This window comes from Falco rusticolus, chromosome 4 (assembly GCF_015220075.1).
Source record: "Falco rusticolus isolate bFalRus1 chromosome 4, bFalRus1.pri, whole genome shotgun sequence".
Lineage (NCBI taxonomy): Eukaryota > Metazoa > Chordata > Aves > Falconiformes > Falconidae > Falco > Falco rusticolus.
This window is the reverse complement of record NC_051190.1, coordinates 43,993,464-44,009,995: the sequence shown is the minus strand read 5'-3', so window position 1 is coordinate 44,009,995 and position 16,532 is coordinate 43,993,464. Positions and strand designations below refer to the sequence as shown.

Genomic DNA, 16,532 nt, shown 5'->3' with positions numbered 1-16,532 from the left:
TACCGCAGGAACACATGCTCCGGACACAGCCACGGCACTGAACAGCTCAGCAAACAAAAAGGAAAAAAAAAAATGTGTGTGGAGGGAATCACATTCCAATGGCAGTATTTTTAAACAGCAGAGTCTGTGGAAGACGTAACTAAAGCCCTGCTCCAAGCCCTGCTTTGCACGCACCAGGATGTGCTGTGCTCAGCAGAGATATGGAGCACAGAAATGCTGTTAAAAACCAAATCCCAGCCTAAGGAAGCAGGTGAAGGAACCTCCCTGCTCCTCCTGCACGGCACCAGGTGTTCCCAGCTAGCCCAGCATGGGGCTGATCCCAGCCCTCCTTGGGAATGGTTGAGCCACCATGGGAGTGTCCCAGCTCCCAGTTGGATCTGCCAGGTCCATGGGATGGAGAGTGCGTCTGTCCTCTGACAGCTCAGACACAAACAGGAAGCAAGCACGGAAAAATTACAAGCTCACTCGCAGCCTTGCTAAGTCGGTAATGGGAAAAGGGCCAAACCTGCACAGAGGTGGAGGAGTCAGGGGCACAGTGCAGAGCATCGCTCTCAGCATTTGCTGGGGGAGCCCGACATCCAGGCAGGGCACAGGGGATCAATCCTGCTGGGGAGCAGCACTGGCCAAGTGACCCAGTTAATCCCAGTGCAGAGTGGGACTGGGCACAGGGTGGAGCTGGGTGCCCATGGGGCAATGAAGCAAGGGGAGGGAGCACTCCGCAACCCAACAGCCACGTGAGCTGCACGGCTCCAGGCAACAGGAAGCAGAGAGCAACAGAAAAATATCCAGGCAACATCTGAGTTTAAAGAATTTATTTCCAACAAAAATTTGTACAAAAAGAATAGAGACAAGAGTGGTCATTACAAAAGTGTTCACAGATAGGAAAAAAAAAAATCATCTGAGCAATCCCCAGCAAGCAGAGCGCAGCCACAGCACGGAGGCTAAGGCACGCTTGGCTTTGGTTGTGAGTGGGGAAACAAGCAGCTCCGCAGGCAGGATTGTCTCAGTGAGGGAATGCAAAGGTCCTCAGCACCCAAACTCTGCTCAGGTCACGCTGGAGCAAGTGGGGTCAGCCCCCAGCATGCAGGCTCCAGCGATTCTTGCTCCAACACCCGGCTCACCAGCTCCTACATGGCTGAGTGCCGGTTGCTGCTGTGTCCTCACTGCACTGAGGCCACTGACCCCTCTACGCATGCAGGATCAAGCCCATCCTGAGCAGGACTCCTGGCCCTGAAGGACTCCTTTCAACTCCACATCTCTCACCAGCATTTGTGGCTGCCACCAGCCCTGGACTGGGCTTCCTTCTCTTTTCCTTGGCCACCGGGGAGATGGCAGAGCGACAGCCTCCACAGCCATGTGGCAGCACCGCAGTTTGGGCGGGGGGTGGGGGATTCAGTCCCATCACAGGGGAGGCATCAGCACATTGTGCCAGTTTGGTGCTGACACACAGCAACCAGCTTTCCTGTTCTGGGTAAAGAGCACCAAAAGAATGCCACAGATCACAGATTCCCCCAAGACCTCGGAAACAGCCCATGGAAGCCTTTTGTTTCAGTGGACTAGTTCAAACTGTTCCCCTGAAGGCATCACCAGGCTGGTAGCAAGGATTATTAGCAGCAGACAAAGTCTCTGCTTCATCTGCCCAGAAAAAGACCTTTGACTTTCTTAGGGAAGTGCAATCCTGGTGAGCCACTGCGGGAGAAGGGCTCCACCTGCATCACCATGGGACACAAAGCCCAGCAATGTTAAATTATTCTCTGCTAATCCTGAGAAATACCTCCAAGCTCCTGTTTTCCATGACAGGAGTTGTCAGAGCACAGCCACTGCAGGAATCTTGGCTCATGCTGAATATCCCGTTTTAACCCCAAAATCTTGGGGCAGTTCTTAACCCTCCGTGTCCTGCCCCATCACACATGGAGCCGCTCCACACCATGGAGTCTCACGTGTTCTACCATGCCCAAGTCCACGCCCAAGTCCACACCATCACACTTAGTGGCAGTCTGTAGGACAGTCACGACAAGAGCAGTTGAGGGCAGTGAGCGGAGCCGGGGTCTTGGTGCCGCAGGGGCTCTGGTCTCACAGCTGCCACGTCCCCATTTCCAGACCGAAGTGCTGTGAGGGTACAAGCTTTCATCCCAAGGGGTCGCCACGCTGTCAACTGCATCCCATGCGCTTCTCTCAACAGGTCATGCAGCGTGGACGGATGTTGTCTGAAGGGGGATTGGGGTCAATCTGCAAAGCCATGTTTAAAGTAAAAAATCTCAGCAGTGGGCACGTACCAGCTGCCTCCACCAGCCCTCCCAGCCCAGGGGAATTTGTTACCTCTGAATACAGCGGAGGTGGTCGGAAGCGAAACTCCTGGATGTAGGCAAAAAAGGGACCTTCTAGGATGCCACCAAGTTCACTGCGGCACGGTGGAGCCAGGCTCTGCTCAGCCTCCGGGCTGGACACGACCGCAGAGTATTCAGGGGGAGCTGAAGAGAGAAGAGAACCATCAGGGAACACAAATACTCTGCGTTCATGGGAGACACACAGGTAAAAGGGCTTCAAACCCACTATTTCCCAAACCCTCCCAGCTCCCTGGAGAAGGAACCCAGGAGATGCAGCACCACAAGCAAAAATTGAGTCAAAACTACAAAAGCTGGTTCTGGAGCAAGAAGCACTGTTGGCAATATGCTCTGACCCTTGCTACCCAGCACAGGATGGCCAGGGGGTTTTGAAGCACCCAGAAAGACTCCCGGGAGAGGGAGATGCTTACCCTCTGCCTGCTCCGGGATGGAGCTCAGCCAGTCCAGGTTGACGCTGTACTGGCTGCTGACGCTGGATGTGCGGCTGCCAAACGGATGCAGCGGGATGGTGCCGATGACAAGCGGCAGTTCAAGGAGCAGCTTGGACGTCCCAGGAATATCCACACAAACCTGTAGGAACAGGAGATGGCAGGAAAGCTTAGCTGCTGGGGTTTTCCCAGTCCGGAGGGGCAGGTATCTCCCCAGAGCAGTGGCCTCAGCTGGCCAGGAGAGAATTCCTGCAGTGGGATGCAGAGGGAGATGCAAGTGGTCCTGCATGAGCCCTTGCGCTGTGCATGAGTGGCAACGGGGAGAACCCAAGACCTCATACAAATCACCAGCCCCAAAACGGGCACAAGCACAGCTCTAGCGAGGAGAACACTCCACACCGAGCTGAGCCGCCTGCAATGCTCCTCACAATGTCCCTCACCTTCAGAGAATATTCCACCTGGATGATGCGGCACTGGAGGATGGATGGCCCCACCGGTGGGATCTTCAGCGCCCGCCCATGCCACACTTCCCGCTTCCCTGCTGCAATGGAATCACCAACGATGCTGGTCACCACCGACTTCTTCTGCTTCTTGGTGCCCCGAGCGATGAAGGTCTGAGTCTGGATGATGGCCGCCTTGGGCACCACCGCCCGGCTAGTGCAGTTGTCAATCTCAGCAAAGATAGGGATGACCTCACCTACCCAAACAAGACGCACATGTTGGAGGAGGGGAGACAGAGCTCAGATCCTGCCTCAAGGAATTCCTGCATAGGATCACCAAGGGTTGGTCACGCTATCTGGCACCGCGGGCCAAATCCAGCAGGAGTGTGTCCTGCAGAGGCTGCCCACATCAGCTGCATGCACTAAAGCTCTCTGACTGATTTTGTGCCAGAAGTCAAGAGCCCAGCTGACAGTGACCCCACGTGCCCTCCCACTGAGGGCCACCCCACGGCCTGCAGAGGTCCAAGGGCACCGGTATGTCATCTCACCTGGGGTGTAGCCTTTTCGGTCAATCTTGGCGGTCACAGAAACCTGGCCACGATTGCAGTACCAGGCACGAGCAAGTTTCTCCTTAGCACCTGCCTGGGGAGCCTGGAGAAATGGAAATGTAAGTTATTTAGTATGAATGGATGAAACTCAAAGCAAGCACCTCCCTGGCACTGAGAACCTGCCAGGGAGCATCAGCAACTTCTCAAGTATCTGATGCAAGATGCTGTCGCAATGCATTGAAAGTTTCCAAAAACTAAGAGAGACAGATGACCTCTACCCAGTCCAGGTAACACCAGAAGGCACAAGTTACAGGGGGGCAAATAGTCCCTCTGCAAATCAGGCCTGCATTATAATGCCAGAGGGGAGGCAAACACCTTCCCCATAGGCTTCCCCGAGGTGGAGCCGGGGGAGCTCACCAGCAGCGCAGGCGTGTTGATGTCTATGGGTTCAATCACAGTGAACTCCTTCTTCACTTTCTTCACTGTCGACCAGGGTCTGTGCAGTTTGGCTTTCACCCAGTAGCGCACGCTGCCGTGCTTTCCCTCAAAGGAGGTAGCCAGGGTCCTGTGTGTAAGCAACAAGCAACTTAGAAGGGCTTTGCTGATAGAATCTCTTTTTTGAGGTGCCCCATCCCTGCTCCCAGGATCTGTGGCACACAGCAAGCAGCTCCTCTCCCTCTTTGCATTAAGGCAACAAAAAAATAAAAAAAATACCAACTTACTCAGGGAGCTGGAAGGTGAAGGGGAACTCGTGCCTTCCTGCCTGCAGGACAGTGACTTCACCGTTGTCTGTGGACAAAACAGATTTAAGACTGTTGGCTCCCTCCTGCAAAACTTCCTCTCTGGGCAAATCGGTGGCAGACATGTAGAGTACGCAGCTAGAGAGCAGCACGACGGCATGGGAATATTCCTGCCAGGGTTAAATGGCAGCAAGGCAGCTGTGACAGGACAGCTGCACACCTCCAGTGGGTGACGGGCACCCTCTGCTTTCCACAGGTCTCCAGGCACGCACCACCCAGCGACGCCTCCTCCCAGGGATGCCTCCTCGGAGAGCCGGGCAGCTTCCCTGGGTGGGCTCTGCTTCAGCCTGCACCCACCCTGCACCGTGGCTCAGGAGCGAGAGCCCAGAGATGCCCGATCAAGCCAGTGTGGCCAGCCAAGCCCCCTGTGCCCCCCAGGGTTTGCACCTCCATCCTGTCTGCATTGCACAGAGCCGCTGGGGTTGGAGGGGACCTCTGGGAATCATCCAGTCCAACACCCCCGGATCAAAGCAAGCTCCTGAACCTCCGCAGGGATTTTCCAACACTGCTCCCCTGCCAAGGAGCACCCACAGCAAAGGGGGAGTCTTGTGTGGGGCCAGTCCCTAAACGGGGTACCCTGACCAGCAGCAGGGTCCAGCTGTGCACCCCAGGACCCCGAGGAGGGACTCGGCATTTGCAGTGTATGCCGGGGACCTGTGTACCCAGTCCCCAGAGAGTCCAGACCCCAAGGCACCCCATGCACCCAGATTTCGGCTGGCTGGGGTGTCATGCACTCAGCAGCTGGGGTGTCCCAAGCACCCAGATTTCAGCTGGCTGGGGTGTTGTGCACCCAGATTTTGGCTGGCCGAGGTGTCCCAGGCACCCAGCCGGGGTGCCCCCGGCAGCCCCCCGCCCCCGTTACTTCGGCCGCGGGGTGTCGCGCCCGCCGCTCCGCTCTCCGAGCGCCCCGGGGTGCCTCCCCCGGAGCCGCCGCCCCGCTGGGGTGCTGGGTGCCCTACCTGGGGGTGCCAGCAACGTGTCGCGGTGGCTGAGAAACTCCACCTGGTCGCTGTAGCTCTGCGTGTAGGCGGTGCTGGAGCCGGCGCTGCGGGACTCGCTCCAGTGGACGCGGGCAGCGCCCATCGCCCGCAGCCTCAGGGCTCCCAGCCGCGCCGCCGCCGCCAGCTCCAGCACCACGCGGCCCGCCACCGCCTGCCCGGGGCTGAAGGCGGCCGGGGCATCCCCCCCCGTCCCCTCCAGCACGATGGAAAAGCGTTTGAGCCGATCGAAGAGCATGGCGACAGCCCGGCCCGGCGCAGCGCGGCCCTGCCGCCCCCCGCCTGCTTTAAGTGCCCGGCGCGCCCGGGGGCGGCCCCGGCGGGGCGGGACGGGACGGGACGGGGCGGCCCCGCCAGGCCCTGCAAAACAAGGCAGGGAGCATGTGCGGGCCGCCCCCCCGGCGGCGTGGGGCTCTCGTGGGGGGCGTGGGAGGGGGGATGTTGGGCCCTGGGGCGGTGGGTCGCGTCCCGGCGCGGTTGCCCAGGGCCTCCGGCTGCCCACAGACCCCGATCCCGCACCGAGGGACCCCGATGGGTGTAGGGGCAGCGGCAGCCCACGGGAACGTGTGGGGAGTGGGGTGGTTCACAGGGCTGAGCACTGCCGTGGATAACCCCCTGGCTGATGCGGTGGTGCACAAGGCCCCCCAAAACCCCCCTCCAGCTCCCATCCCTCGGTCCCATCCCATCCACCGACTCCGTGTTCCAGAAGTGTTCCCAGGGTCGCAGCCAGCGGCTGTGCCAGGGGAGTTTCTTGCTCGGAGCATCAGCAACTTTCGCTCCAGGCCCGCATCCTTCCTTTCCCAAGAGCCATTCCCAGCACTCGGAACAGGCTGCAACTGGATCTGGGCTCCGGGCGTGGTGTGGCCGGGCCAACTGGCAATGAAGGGAAAACTGGCCTGGGCCATCCTTTATTTCTAAGAAATCCAGAACTGGCTCTTGTTCAGCTTGTGCAATTACAGAGTGAGCAACACATCTTCCCTGCGCTCTTTAACCAGGCGAGTGCTGCTTTTCTACCAGCCTGTACTGGGGTTTGCGTAGTGCCGCCCCAAAACCCAACAAATTACACCTGCGTGTAAGCACGGAGTGGGGACTCGCTCTGTTGGTGTCATCTGCTGCTGCCGGTGCTCATCAGGGTAAAAGCACGCAGGCTGAGCACTGGCGATTCTCTGGGTGGGCATCAGCATCAGCAGTGCCCTGAGATGTTGTAAAAGGATGGAGATAGGGGTCTACATCCCCCCCAAAAGGTTAATGCAGCTTTAGAAACTTCCACTTTAATAATGATTTCACATTTGCACAGCACCGGAGCTCTCCACCCTAGGCACGGGCTGGGGATAAGACAAAACAGGCATTAAAAATGTTACTCAGCATTTGACTGCCGAAGTTTTGAGGATTTTCAAGTTGCTCCGAGCCATGCTGGGCAAGACCTGCTGTGCTGAATAGGGTTGATCTCAGCCACGGAAAATGAGCTGGGCTGAAGCCTTGCAAAGCTTTAGCTGTCTCCAAAGCCTAACTGGAATTGTCTGTCTCCCTCCCCAAGGGAAGCGGACCATGTTTTGTTTTATGTGCACGACCATTTTCTGCCACAAGCAAACATGAATCATAGCAGGCTGTAAAGGGAGAGGGAAAGAGGGAAGGAAGGCACATCACAGCAGGAGATAACGGGTGACGCCAACCCTGGGAAGGTGCCTGGTGTCCCCACTGTGATGCACAGTGACATTAGAGGTGGTGGGGCTCAGAGGGGCTGGAGCCTTGGCCTGGCTAAGGCAGCTCCATCCCGCGGTTGGCATCTTCCTCCTCCCGCTGTCAGCACACACCCCTCAGCCCATGACTCAGCCTTCGCCCACGGGATGAGCATCTCTGCAAACTTCCCTCCCGTGTCAGCCGCACGAGATACCCACAGCTACCCCTCATTGCCTCCACGTGGGGTGGGAAGTCCCTCTCTAACGTCCTTGGGACCCCAGCGCTGGGACAGGGTCTCTCCTCTCTCCCAGGATCTCCAGGTGCAGGGGCTGTGGGACCACAGCCAAGGGCTTTCCATTCAAGAATGCTCCTGGGTGCCCAAATCCAACTAAAACCCAGACCAGGCTCGGTGCCGGAAGGATCTCCAACTCTTCAGCCCCACCTACAGTCTGGCCAGTCTTAAGCTGGTCCCAGCAGGAGCTGACACCCTGCCCAGCTCACAAGGGGCTTCTCCTTTCCTGACCCGCTGCTTGGAACTTGGTGGCTTCTTCCCACTGACCCTGGAGCCACACGAGGGTCCCTGGAAAGCCAGAGACAGGGGAACGCAGCAGATAAAAAGGTGAGTCAGCAGCTCTACCCTGCCCCAATATGCGACAAGCTGGACAATGCAGAGCCTTGCCACAAGTGCATACTCCCAGCTTAAGGAATAAGCTCTGTCCCTCCTGGATTTGCCAGTGTTGCCTGTGCAGAAGGACTAAGGCGCTGATCGAGGGCCACCCCATGACTGAATAAGAGCCCTGATGTGCTCTTAGCACAGGTGCCGTAACTCTCCTCAGTGTCTCCATGGAAATAAAATGGCTTCTAGATGTTTGCCTCTCACCGGGGCAGGATCTACACCTCTGGGAAGTGCTGCAGGATCCTTGGACAGAAAAGAGCACTGCACAAAAGTAACGTACGTTTCTGAGGGCTCTCTCACATCACCTCATGTAAAAGAGTCCGGGGCTTTCCTTGCCTTTGCGCATTAAACCACTGTCTTCTCTCTTCCTGCTCCCTACCAAAGATGATTACACAATACACATTGAGTGGCCCTGCCATGCAGTCAGAACATCTTTCTTTCACCCTTTTTCTTGTCTCACAGCGCAGCACCCCGGGTGCCGGTGCTTGCCACCCTGCCAGGAAACTGCAGATAAACTCGCAGCTCAGGGGAAAGCAGAAGAGAGAGCTCTTATCGCTGCGAGCTTCCCTCCTCTGCACTGCCTTGTTACCATGGCAAAACCTGCATTTTTGAAGCACCAGGCAGACACGTTGATCTCATCGAGAAGCAACAAGAAGGGAGCAGTCACAGGGACCTTTGGATGATGGCACATTTTCAGCAGCCTCTCACCAGCTGACATCAGGAAGGTCCTCATGCTGCTGCCGGGGACAGAGCGGGACCCAGCGGGATCCAAAGGAAGTGATTTTGGCTGCAGAACAGCATCCTTCACAGCCCACAGCCTTTGCTCCCTTAAACACTCCTGTGATCACATGCCCATGTCCCTCTCACAAAGCAGAAAAGGAATCCTCATGTACGGACCGAGACAATAAAATCCCAGCCCACAAGTTCTGGGAGGCTCTCTGCTCCCCACGTAGCCCAGTTCAGCTCTCCCCATGCAGTAAGCGAGGGCCAGAAACCATCAGCTCCAAGGTACCGCAGCGTGGGATGCTGGTGAGGCTGAGCAGCTCACGCAATTCCTCCAGCCCCTGGCCAAGTGCTCTTCTTCAGATGGCTCCAGGGGCTTCCATCACACACAGTCCCAGCAGCAAAATCCAAACCTTGCTCACAGCAGCCTGTGGTTTCCCTACAGACATTCACTGTAGGGATAACGGGGGATAAAATTCACCCCGTAACCTTACAGCTAATGTGGACACCATCCAAACACTGCAGTGACCAAGTGCTCAGGGCTTTCTCTGCTGGGGTTCAGGGCAAGGGCTTGTGCCACACCCTTAATTGTAATCGGTGCACTTAGCACACCGGCAGCTGTGAAGGGGCCATCCTTAGGCACGGCACAGAAAAGCCACTGCTAAAGGACAGAAACTCCAGAGTAATGTAGGTGTTTGGAGCAGCTGGCAAGATACAGTCATGCAGAAATAGAGAATATGACCCCCCAGTGCAGTCCAGAGACAAGAACACCTCCAGGAAGGCAACTCACATCCTCTTTCCATCCATCACTCCAGTTTCTTCCTGCAACCTCTACATTTGCCAGCTAGGGGTAGCACCGCTTTCTGGGTTGCGCTTGGCCACTGAGACAAATGCCCTAAGTATGAGCAGAGTCCTACAACCATCTCCAGGGCCAGGCAGCACATAGCACTGTGTCACAGACAATAACAAGGCCATCAAGAGCAAGGAAAAGCCACAGAGCCATGCCTGTAACACTAGCACAGGAGGGGGGGATGAAAGACAGGCACTTTTATAAGGAAGGACAGAGTTAATGAGCAGATGGACAGCTGAGATTTCCCATGTCCCTTGGCTCTGGGTCATTTCATCCCAACCACACAAAGAATTCAAGTGGCTTGTCCTTTTGCAGTAGATCTAAGCAACATGCCAGCTGGACATGCGGTCCCAGCATCAGGAAACCTAAAACAAATATTTACTGAACTGCTAAGTGGTCTTTCCACACTTGTGAACAGACACTTCTATTTGCACTTCCTTGTGCAAACAGAACAAAAGCCACAACTCTTTTGTGCTCAGTGCTCACCAGCCCTGAGCTCTCAGGCAGCCTCCTAGAAACCAGTAGCAGAGAAGCCCTCGGAGAAGGTGAGAAAAAGGTGTCCAAGAGGGACCACCCTGTTTGGGTTGGTAAGCACCAGGGCAGAGGTTCACCCAGAGGGGGATGTCTGCAGCCCAAGGGGGTCCCAACCCAACATCCTGGAGCAGAAGAGCACCCCCATACCCCAGCCTTACCAGGGATGAGCTGGCAGCGGCGGTACAGGAAGGTCTGGTAGGCTGTGTAGTCACGGTAGATGATACTGAGCCCCACGCTGCTGCTCTCCAGCCAGTGCACGGCAGCGCAGCCGCGAGCGTACACTTCCAGCGCCCGTAGCTGCAGCGGGCTGCGTAGCTCCAGCTGCACCCGGCCATGCAGCAGCTCCCCGCTGCTGTAGGCACCCCACACCTGCCCATCCTCCAGCTCCACTGCCAAGCTCTGCACGCGCCCCAGGGGCTGCATCCCTGCTGGTCCCACTTATCCAGCAGCTCCAGGAGGTCAGTCCCTGCCTGGGCCGAGGGGAGCGGGACAGGCAGCTGTGCAGCCCTCCAGGGAACGGAGGAAAGATCAAAGGCTACACCAAGATCCCCTAATTTATCTCTGCCTCTAACTGGCCTAATCTTCCCCAGGGCTGGACTGAGACCCTGCTTTGCAGTGATGCTTCAGCGTTGACCTCACATGCATGAGGCTGATGCTGTGCTGAGGATGGGCCCGCAGAGACGGGTGACGTGTTTTTAAACTGATCGAGAAATAACGTGACTTCATCTTATCTCTGAGTCACAGACACTGTCGACGTGCTACTGGTACATGCTGGTGGCTCTGTTGGCAGGGAGGGGTGTCACGCACCACCCAACCGTGCTGGCAGATTCCACATAGCTGGGGGAATCGCAGGCAGGCTGTTTGGCCCTCCCAGTTCAAGCATTCCTGGGGCATAGCTGGAAGGTGTGGGAGAGGAGTTTAGAAAATGAAGACCCTTATCCCAAAAGCTAGTTTTACTTTCTGCGTCTGAAGTTGCATCAAAATAAAAAAAAAAAAAAAAAAAGGAAAAGGAAAAGACAGTGAATAATTACAGGGTCCTCCCAGGAACAGCTCTCCCAGCCAGCTGTTCCACCAAAGGGTGCTGTTCACCATCTCCCCCCAACAAACACCACCTCAGGGTCACATAAAAGCAATGGGGCAGATCTGTAGCAGATGCAAGTCCCTGTTACTACACCAAATGATGTCATCTTGGTGTTTGAATCGAGGTGTTTGCAACGTAGCGACGTAAGATACCAATGTGAAGTGCCTGCGTGCATTTGCAAGACTTGAGTACGTGACTTCTTTGAAGTACACATGAGCAAGGACTGTCCCTTTCCTGAGAGACGCAGAGTCAAATCCCAAGAGGAAAGCACGAGGGCTTGTGGGCCCAGCCACTGCTCACACACAAACTGCAGCAGTTGGAAATGGTTTAGTAACCCGCACTCAAATGCTGTAGCGCTGGCTCACAGCAGATGGGAATCAAGCCGATCTGCATCAAAAGGCTGAAAAGAGCTTGTGAAGTGGCAGCTGTGACTTTGCAGCAGCTGACCCTGCTCACTCGGCTGCCTGGGGAGCGGGCTGACCAGCCCACGCTGATCCCTCCTTAAAATACATATATCCCAAAAAGAGTTAGCGCAAGCTCAGCATTCAGGAAACCCATGTAAGTTATCAACTCAACAAAAATACACAGCTCACCTCTAAGAAAACAGCCCACTCATCATAAGCTGGGGAGAGCTACCTCTCTGCCCTACTGTTCACTGACCTTTGGTTTCAGGCCTTGACACCAAAATCCAAACAGATAATAAAGGAATATTTCAGCCCACACACAGCCCCGACAGTGCCTCTCGTTTTGCTTCTGATCTCTTGCCCTTTCTCTGAGCTTCCCCCTACTCCACCTGCTTCCTCCTGCCCCAGCGCCTGCCTAGAGGTGCTCCATGGGTCTTGCGATCCAGAGAGATGTGTCACCCACATCACTGCACTAATCTCCCAGTGTTTGTTCTTGCTGTCACAACACCTTCTTGTGTCCTCATTCAAGTCAAATTGAATTGCTCAAGAAATAAATGTTCCCTGTAATAACACATAGAGGGGCCAAGAGCAGGGCACCAGGATGGTAACATGATGTGTAGGGAGTCCGCAGTGCAGCAAGTTCTGGGTGGTCAGTGAAGAAGGGAGAAGATCACGGTGCGAAGAGCATCTTCCTCCAGGGACACTATTTTTTCAAGGTTCCAAGGGGGACGCAACTCACTTGGGAGTTTCCCTTTTGGATTTCTGCTGGGACCCCTGGCTTGGACATGAACTTATCTTTCTGTTCAGTCCTGAAGCGATCCTGTGTCCTCCAGGGTAGCTCCAGGTGTGAGCATTTCAACTAAGAAGACAAAATGGCTTTCAGCACACGAGGACAGGGCTGAGGAAGAGGCAGGTGGTTACATGGAACCTGGCAGCCCCAACATCTGAGCGTTGTGCTGCTACCTGAAGGGTCACCCCCTGGGCAGCTGCGGTCTGTGCCTGCCTGCCTCCTCTTTTCTCTGGCAGCTGTACAGCCTTCTCTGCTGGTGGTGCAAAGAGATGTTTACCTTGGCTGGACGCCTCTAGCCATGCCGCTTTTCCTCCTCTGATCACCTGTGGGGGACCAGAATCACCTTCCCCCTCCCTCCAATATCCCTTGGCTTAGGGATTTGGTTGCATATCCTTCCTCTCCCCTCAAAGATTTTTCTCATCTACGACTCTGCTCCCCACAGAGCATTTACTTGAGAACTGAAGGCAGACAGGATTTGGTGCATGGCTTATCCCATCTTAGGTAGCCCAAGAGCAACACACCAAAACTGATGATGTCAATGGGGAGGCTATAGCTTTGCTTCGTATAAACCCACTTCCCCAAGCCGCCTTGTGGTAAATCCAAGACTACTAAGGCTATACCTGCTGTAGCATGTCTTCAGAGAGTCGTTGTTTCTGCTGTCTGTGTGGGACCAGCATGGCCTGTGTGGTTGTGACAGAACTTTCATCTGCTGACAGATGGAATTTAAATAAAAATTCAATTCAAGCCAGTAAATTAGGAGGCAACATCAGAAAAGCTTTGTAGTTTGACTTGCAGTAACAGATCTGTGTGTGTTTCCATTAACGAGAGGAAAAGGCAGGCTTTGTCATCAGCTGAAAACCTTTGCCTAGGCCGAAAACAATTCTCAGAGCGAAGAAGTAAATCAAGAAATTCACACAACAGTTGCAGGAATATCACTCCATATGCTAGTTATGGAACTCTCCAGAAGTTTGGGGCCAAGGAAAAGCTCAATTCAACTGTGATCTGTTTCACATTTAGTAAAACAAATGCCTTTAAAAACAGAAGTGACCTCTCTCTTAGTTGCAGAATACTGGCCATCAGAACCAGGATGCAACGTCAGAGGAGGATTTTCTTAATGTTTCCCATGACAAGCTCTAACCGCATCCCTTCCTGAGGTTGCATAGGCACAGTTTTTGATCAAAATCCTCTCCTTCATCCCACATACAAATGTAAAACAACTTTTAAAAACAAATGGAGCAAGGGAGAAAGATCAAGCCACTAGTTCTTGTCCCAGAAATCATTCATGCCACCTCAACATGCTAAACAGCACTGCATGATGGCAGTGAATGGCTACAGCTGGCACAGGCATCACAGTGGCAGGCAAGATGTCATCTGGGGAGGTGAAAGTGCCTGAGATTAGAAGCCACTGTGAGATCCAGCAGCAACATGTATAAGCATGTCTGTCCTGCCTGGTTTTGGGGTTACAGTCTCATTTTACAAAAGATGTGCCTTCCTGCCATTTCCAACACAAGATGTCTGGGCTGCCTTCCTTCCCAGAGCAGCAGGCATTGCTGTCCCTTGCACGGAGCTAGGAGAACCTCAGCAGGTTTCATCTGGCACCACAACAGTCTGAGCAACATGGCCTTACTGTGGTAGTTGAAGGGGATGTGGCTCTCACGGTGTCTCTTGCTGTCTGCCGTCACCCTCTGGCTCTGGCGGGGTGGCTGATAAGTGTGACTGCTGTGTTATGCTGAAGAAACAGGAGCCTGAATGCTCATCTCCCAAGCAGATGTTGCTTCGATGTTTCTGAAGTGGCAAGTCAGGCTTCGGTGCAAGGTTCCACCTGTCAGTCTGCAGAACACAAGAGCTGCTTTAACAGAAACAGGCTGTGGCTGAGGAAGGCACCCTACTGCACGGTACACTTTGCATAGCCCAGAGTAGAGTGTTGCCACACAGTGTGGGGAGGGAAGAAGGGACAACAACATCTGCTTTAGGTGCCAGAATAGTGTATGTAAAAGAAGAGAGGGTCTCCACCAGAGAAACACCTGCACAGAAAGCTGGGAACAGACCTCTGGGTAGGAGAGCTTCGTAGTAGTAGCACTTGCCGATGCTTTATTTCTCTCAGGGTCTTCATCGCCTCTGGGGATGGATGAGGCAAACATGTTTGGACGGGCAATAGTTACATGCTCTGGCAAAAGCAAGAGTGAAAGATGTCAGAGCACTCCAGTCTCTGAGCAATTTATAGCTACAGCATCTTCTCCTCGTGCACTAGAGCCCAGGAACGAATACAGCTATTTAACCTGCCAGGGAAGCAGAGTGAGGATGAAACAGAGCCTCACAGCGATGACACTGATGCTGAGTACGTAAAAACTGTAAAACATTAAAAACTTAAAATAATATACATATTATAGGAATGCATTATATCTTTAATTATATCACTAAACCCAAGTGATAAAACCTACTGTTCAGCTTGTTATAAACCTCAGCAGTGGACTGTACACGTTGCCTCTGTGTCACAGGCTTACCCTACCTGGATCGCGTACTGGGAAGTGCTCTGACGTCGAGGTGGAGAATCCGATGCAGCCATCCCCCAGCTGCAGGTTCATGCGGTAGATCTGCGAGGCAGCATGTTCCTTGTCATAGACTCTGCAAGATATCAGATATGAGCTGCTTCAACAGCAATGTTCATCAGAAAGAGCAGTTGCTGGGGATGTCTGTCAGGTTCCTGCTGATACCTGTGTGTCCTCTTGTCTGGTGCACCGTAGGCATGTTTCTGCTTGCTCACAGCTCCGCTGCTTCTGTGATCCCCAAAATTAATATGAGACACGTGCTGAAGGGGAGCCAACAGAGCTACAGAACAGCCACTTAAAGCATAACCCCTTTGTTTCCCCTCTCTGTCTTTCCATCCATCTGGTTTTCACTTGCACAGATCCCACCCCTTTCAGGACAGGGTTCAACATCAGAATGTGCTGCCCTTTCACTGTGTTTTGGTCCTCCCCAAAGTCATGCTGTTACCTTTTCACTTGGCTTTGCAGGTGGGGTCCATTCACCCTTAAACTGTGCTTGATAAGAAGTGTGGTAATAGGGTGCTCCAGCCTCATCAATAATGGGAACACATCCTGCCAAACAGCCAGAAGGGAAAATGTTATTTGTAAAAACACATTTTACAATAAAAAAAGTGTTACTTCTAAAAATACTCCATTTAACCGTAAAAGGAAATATTAATGATATTGAAGATGCGATATTGAGGCAGCTGCTTTTTCAGCATTTTACTACTGAATCTACTTCGTGTAATGAAACAGCAAAGCAATTAACACCATACTGCAGTAAGGTGAGCTGCAACACTGCAGAACATGGACACAGTGCATCAGCACCGATGTAGCTCTGGTGTGAAAACTGTGGCATCTGAGGATACAGCAAGTACAGAAGACAGCTGGAAAGGCTGCACAGCAAAAGCCTGGCTGGCTTTAGTTAGTGCTGTTAACCTGTGTTACGAGATTCAGATCGATTTACTCAGCTACAAAAAGAGAAAGCAAAATATCCAAATAGTTGTAACAGTGTTAATTGCTCACAGCACGACCCTGAGCCAAGGCACACAACCCCCCAGTGCCCAGGAAGCCTGCGCAGCCCCCCCGAGGACTGCAGGGAAGGTGTGTTGGGGACAGAGCAGGCTGTAAAACAGCTCACCCCTGTGCAAATGCCATGGCCTGGGAGGGGGCTGGATCTCATGTGCTGGGCATGAGGAGGTGTAGATGGATGTAGGGAGCCTTATTTTCTCTCTGTCTCCACAAGGGAAGTTATCCTTCCATTTCTTGGCTGTGGACTGCGGGTGTCTTTGAAGGGGGGTGGGGAAGCTCTGCCTCATCATCAAGGTGAGGATGCGGATGCTGGGGTCTGCATGCATGCGGACATGTGACTTTGGGGGATCAGCCAGGGCAACCGGCTGCAAAAGCCTGTTTGGAAACGTCGAGCGAGTTTTCGAGCAGAATTCCTCACCGCCACCCCAGGACGGGCCTAGCGCCAGCCCCCTGCAGGGCGGCCGGCCGGTGCCGGCCTGTAAACCCCCCAGTGAGGGGGGAACTGGGTGTGAGAAAATGGCTGACAGGCGCTGGCCGGCGCCCAGTGCTTGGTCCCCAGCTGGACGTGGGTCGCCTTCAGGAGGGGAAGGCCCGCGAGGGGCACCGGGATCATCGGCACGGCGTAGGCCGCCATCTACCAGCAAGCGGGAGGCTTCGGGCGAGCTCCAGCAGCCACCA

At 54.3% G+C, this 16,532-nt stretch overlaps 2 protein-coding genes across 3 annotated transcripts; both read right to left on the bottom strand.

Annotated features, from left to right (window-relative positions):
- Positions 1-797: 797 nt before the first annotated feature.
- Positions 798-10,714, bottom strand: ARRDC2 (arrestin domain containing 2). Of its 2 annotated transcripts, none has more exons than XM_037385448.1 (8): positions 10,181-10,714; positions 4,484-4,550; positions 4,179-4,326; positions 3,762-3,864; positions 3,214-3,470; positions 2,756-2,915; positions 2,320-2,471; positions 798-2,229 (listed from the first exon to the last, which is right to left on the bottom strand). In XM_037385448.1, the coding sequence occupies exons 1-8, from the start codon at positions 10,443-10,445 to the stop codon at positions 2,176-2,178; spliced, it is 1,206 nt and encodes a 401-aa protein (XP_037241345.1). In that variant the 5' UTR covers positions 10,446-10,714; the 3' UTR covers positions 798-2,175. The 2 variants fall into 2 exon arrangements, with proteins under 2 accessions (XP_037241345.1, XP_037241344.1); XM_037385447.1 differs by lacking the exon at positions 10,181-10,714 and adding an exon at positions 5,521-5,824.
- A 1,463-nt stretch (positions 10,715-12,177) lies between these two features.
- On the bottom strand, positions 12,178-16,376 carry TEX45 (testis expressed 45). The gene is given in 9 exon segments (XM_037385609.1): positions 12,178-12,366; positions 12,918-13,006; positions 13,925-14,009; positions 14,011-14,127; positions 14,346-14,464; positions 14,807-14,922; positions 15,012-15,106; positions 15,292-15,395; positions 15,964-16,376. Coding segments are annotated over 9 exon segments (1,131 nt in total). The 5' UTR covers positions 16,181-16,376.
- Between the last annotated feature and the right edge of the window lie 156 nt (positions 16,377-16,532).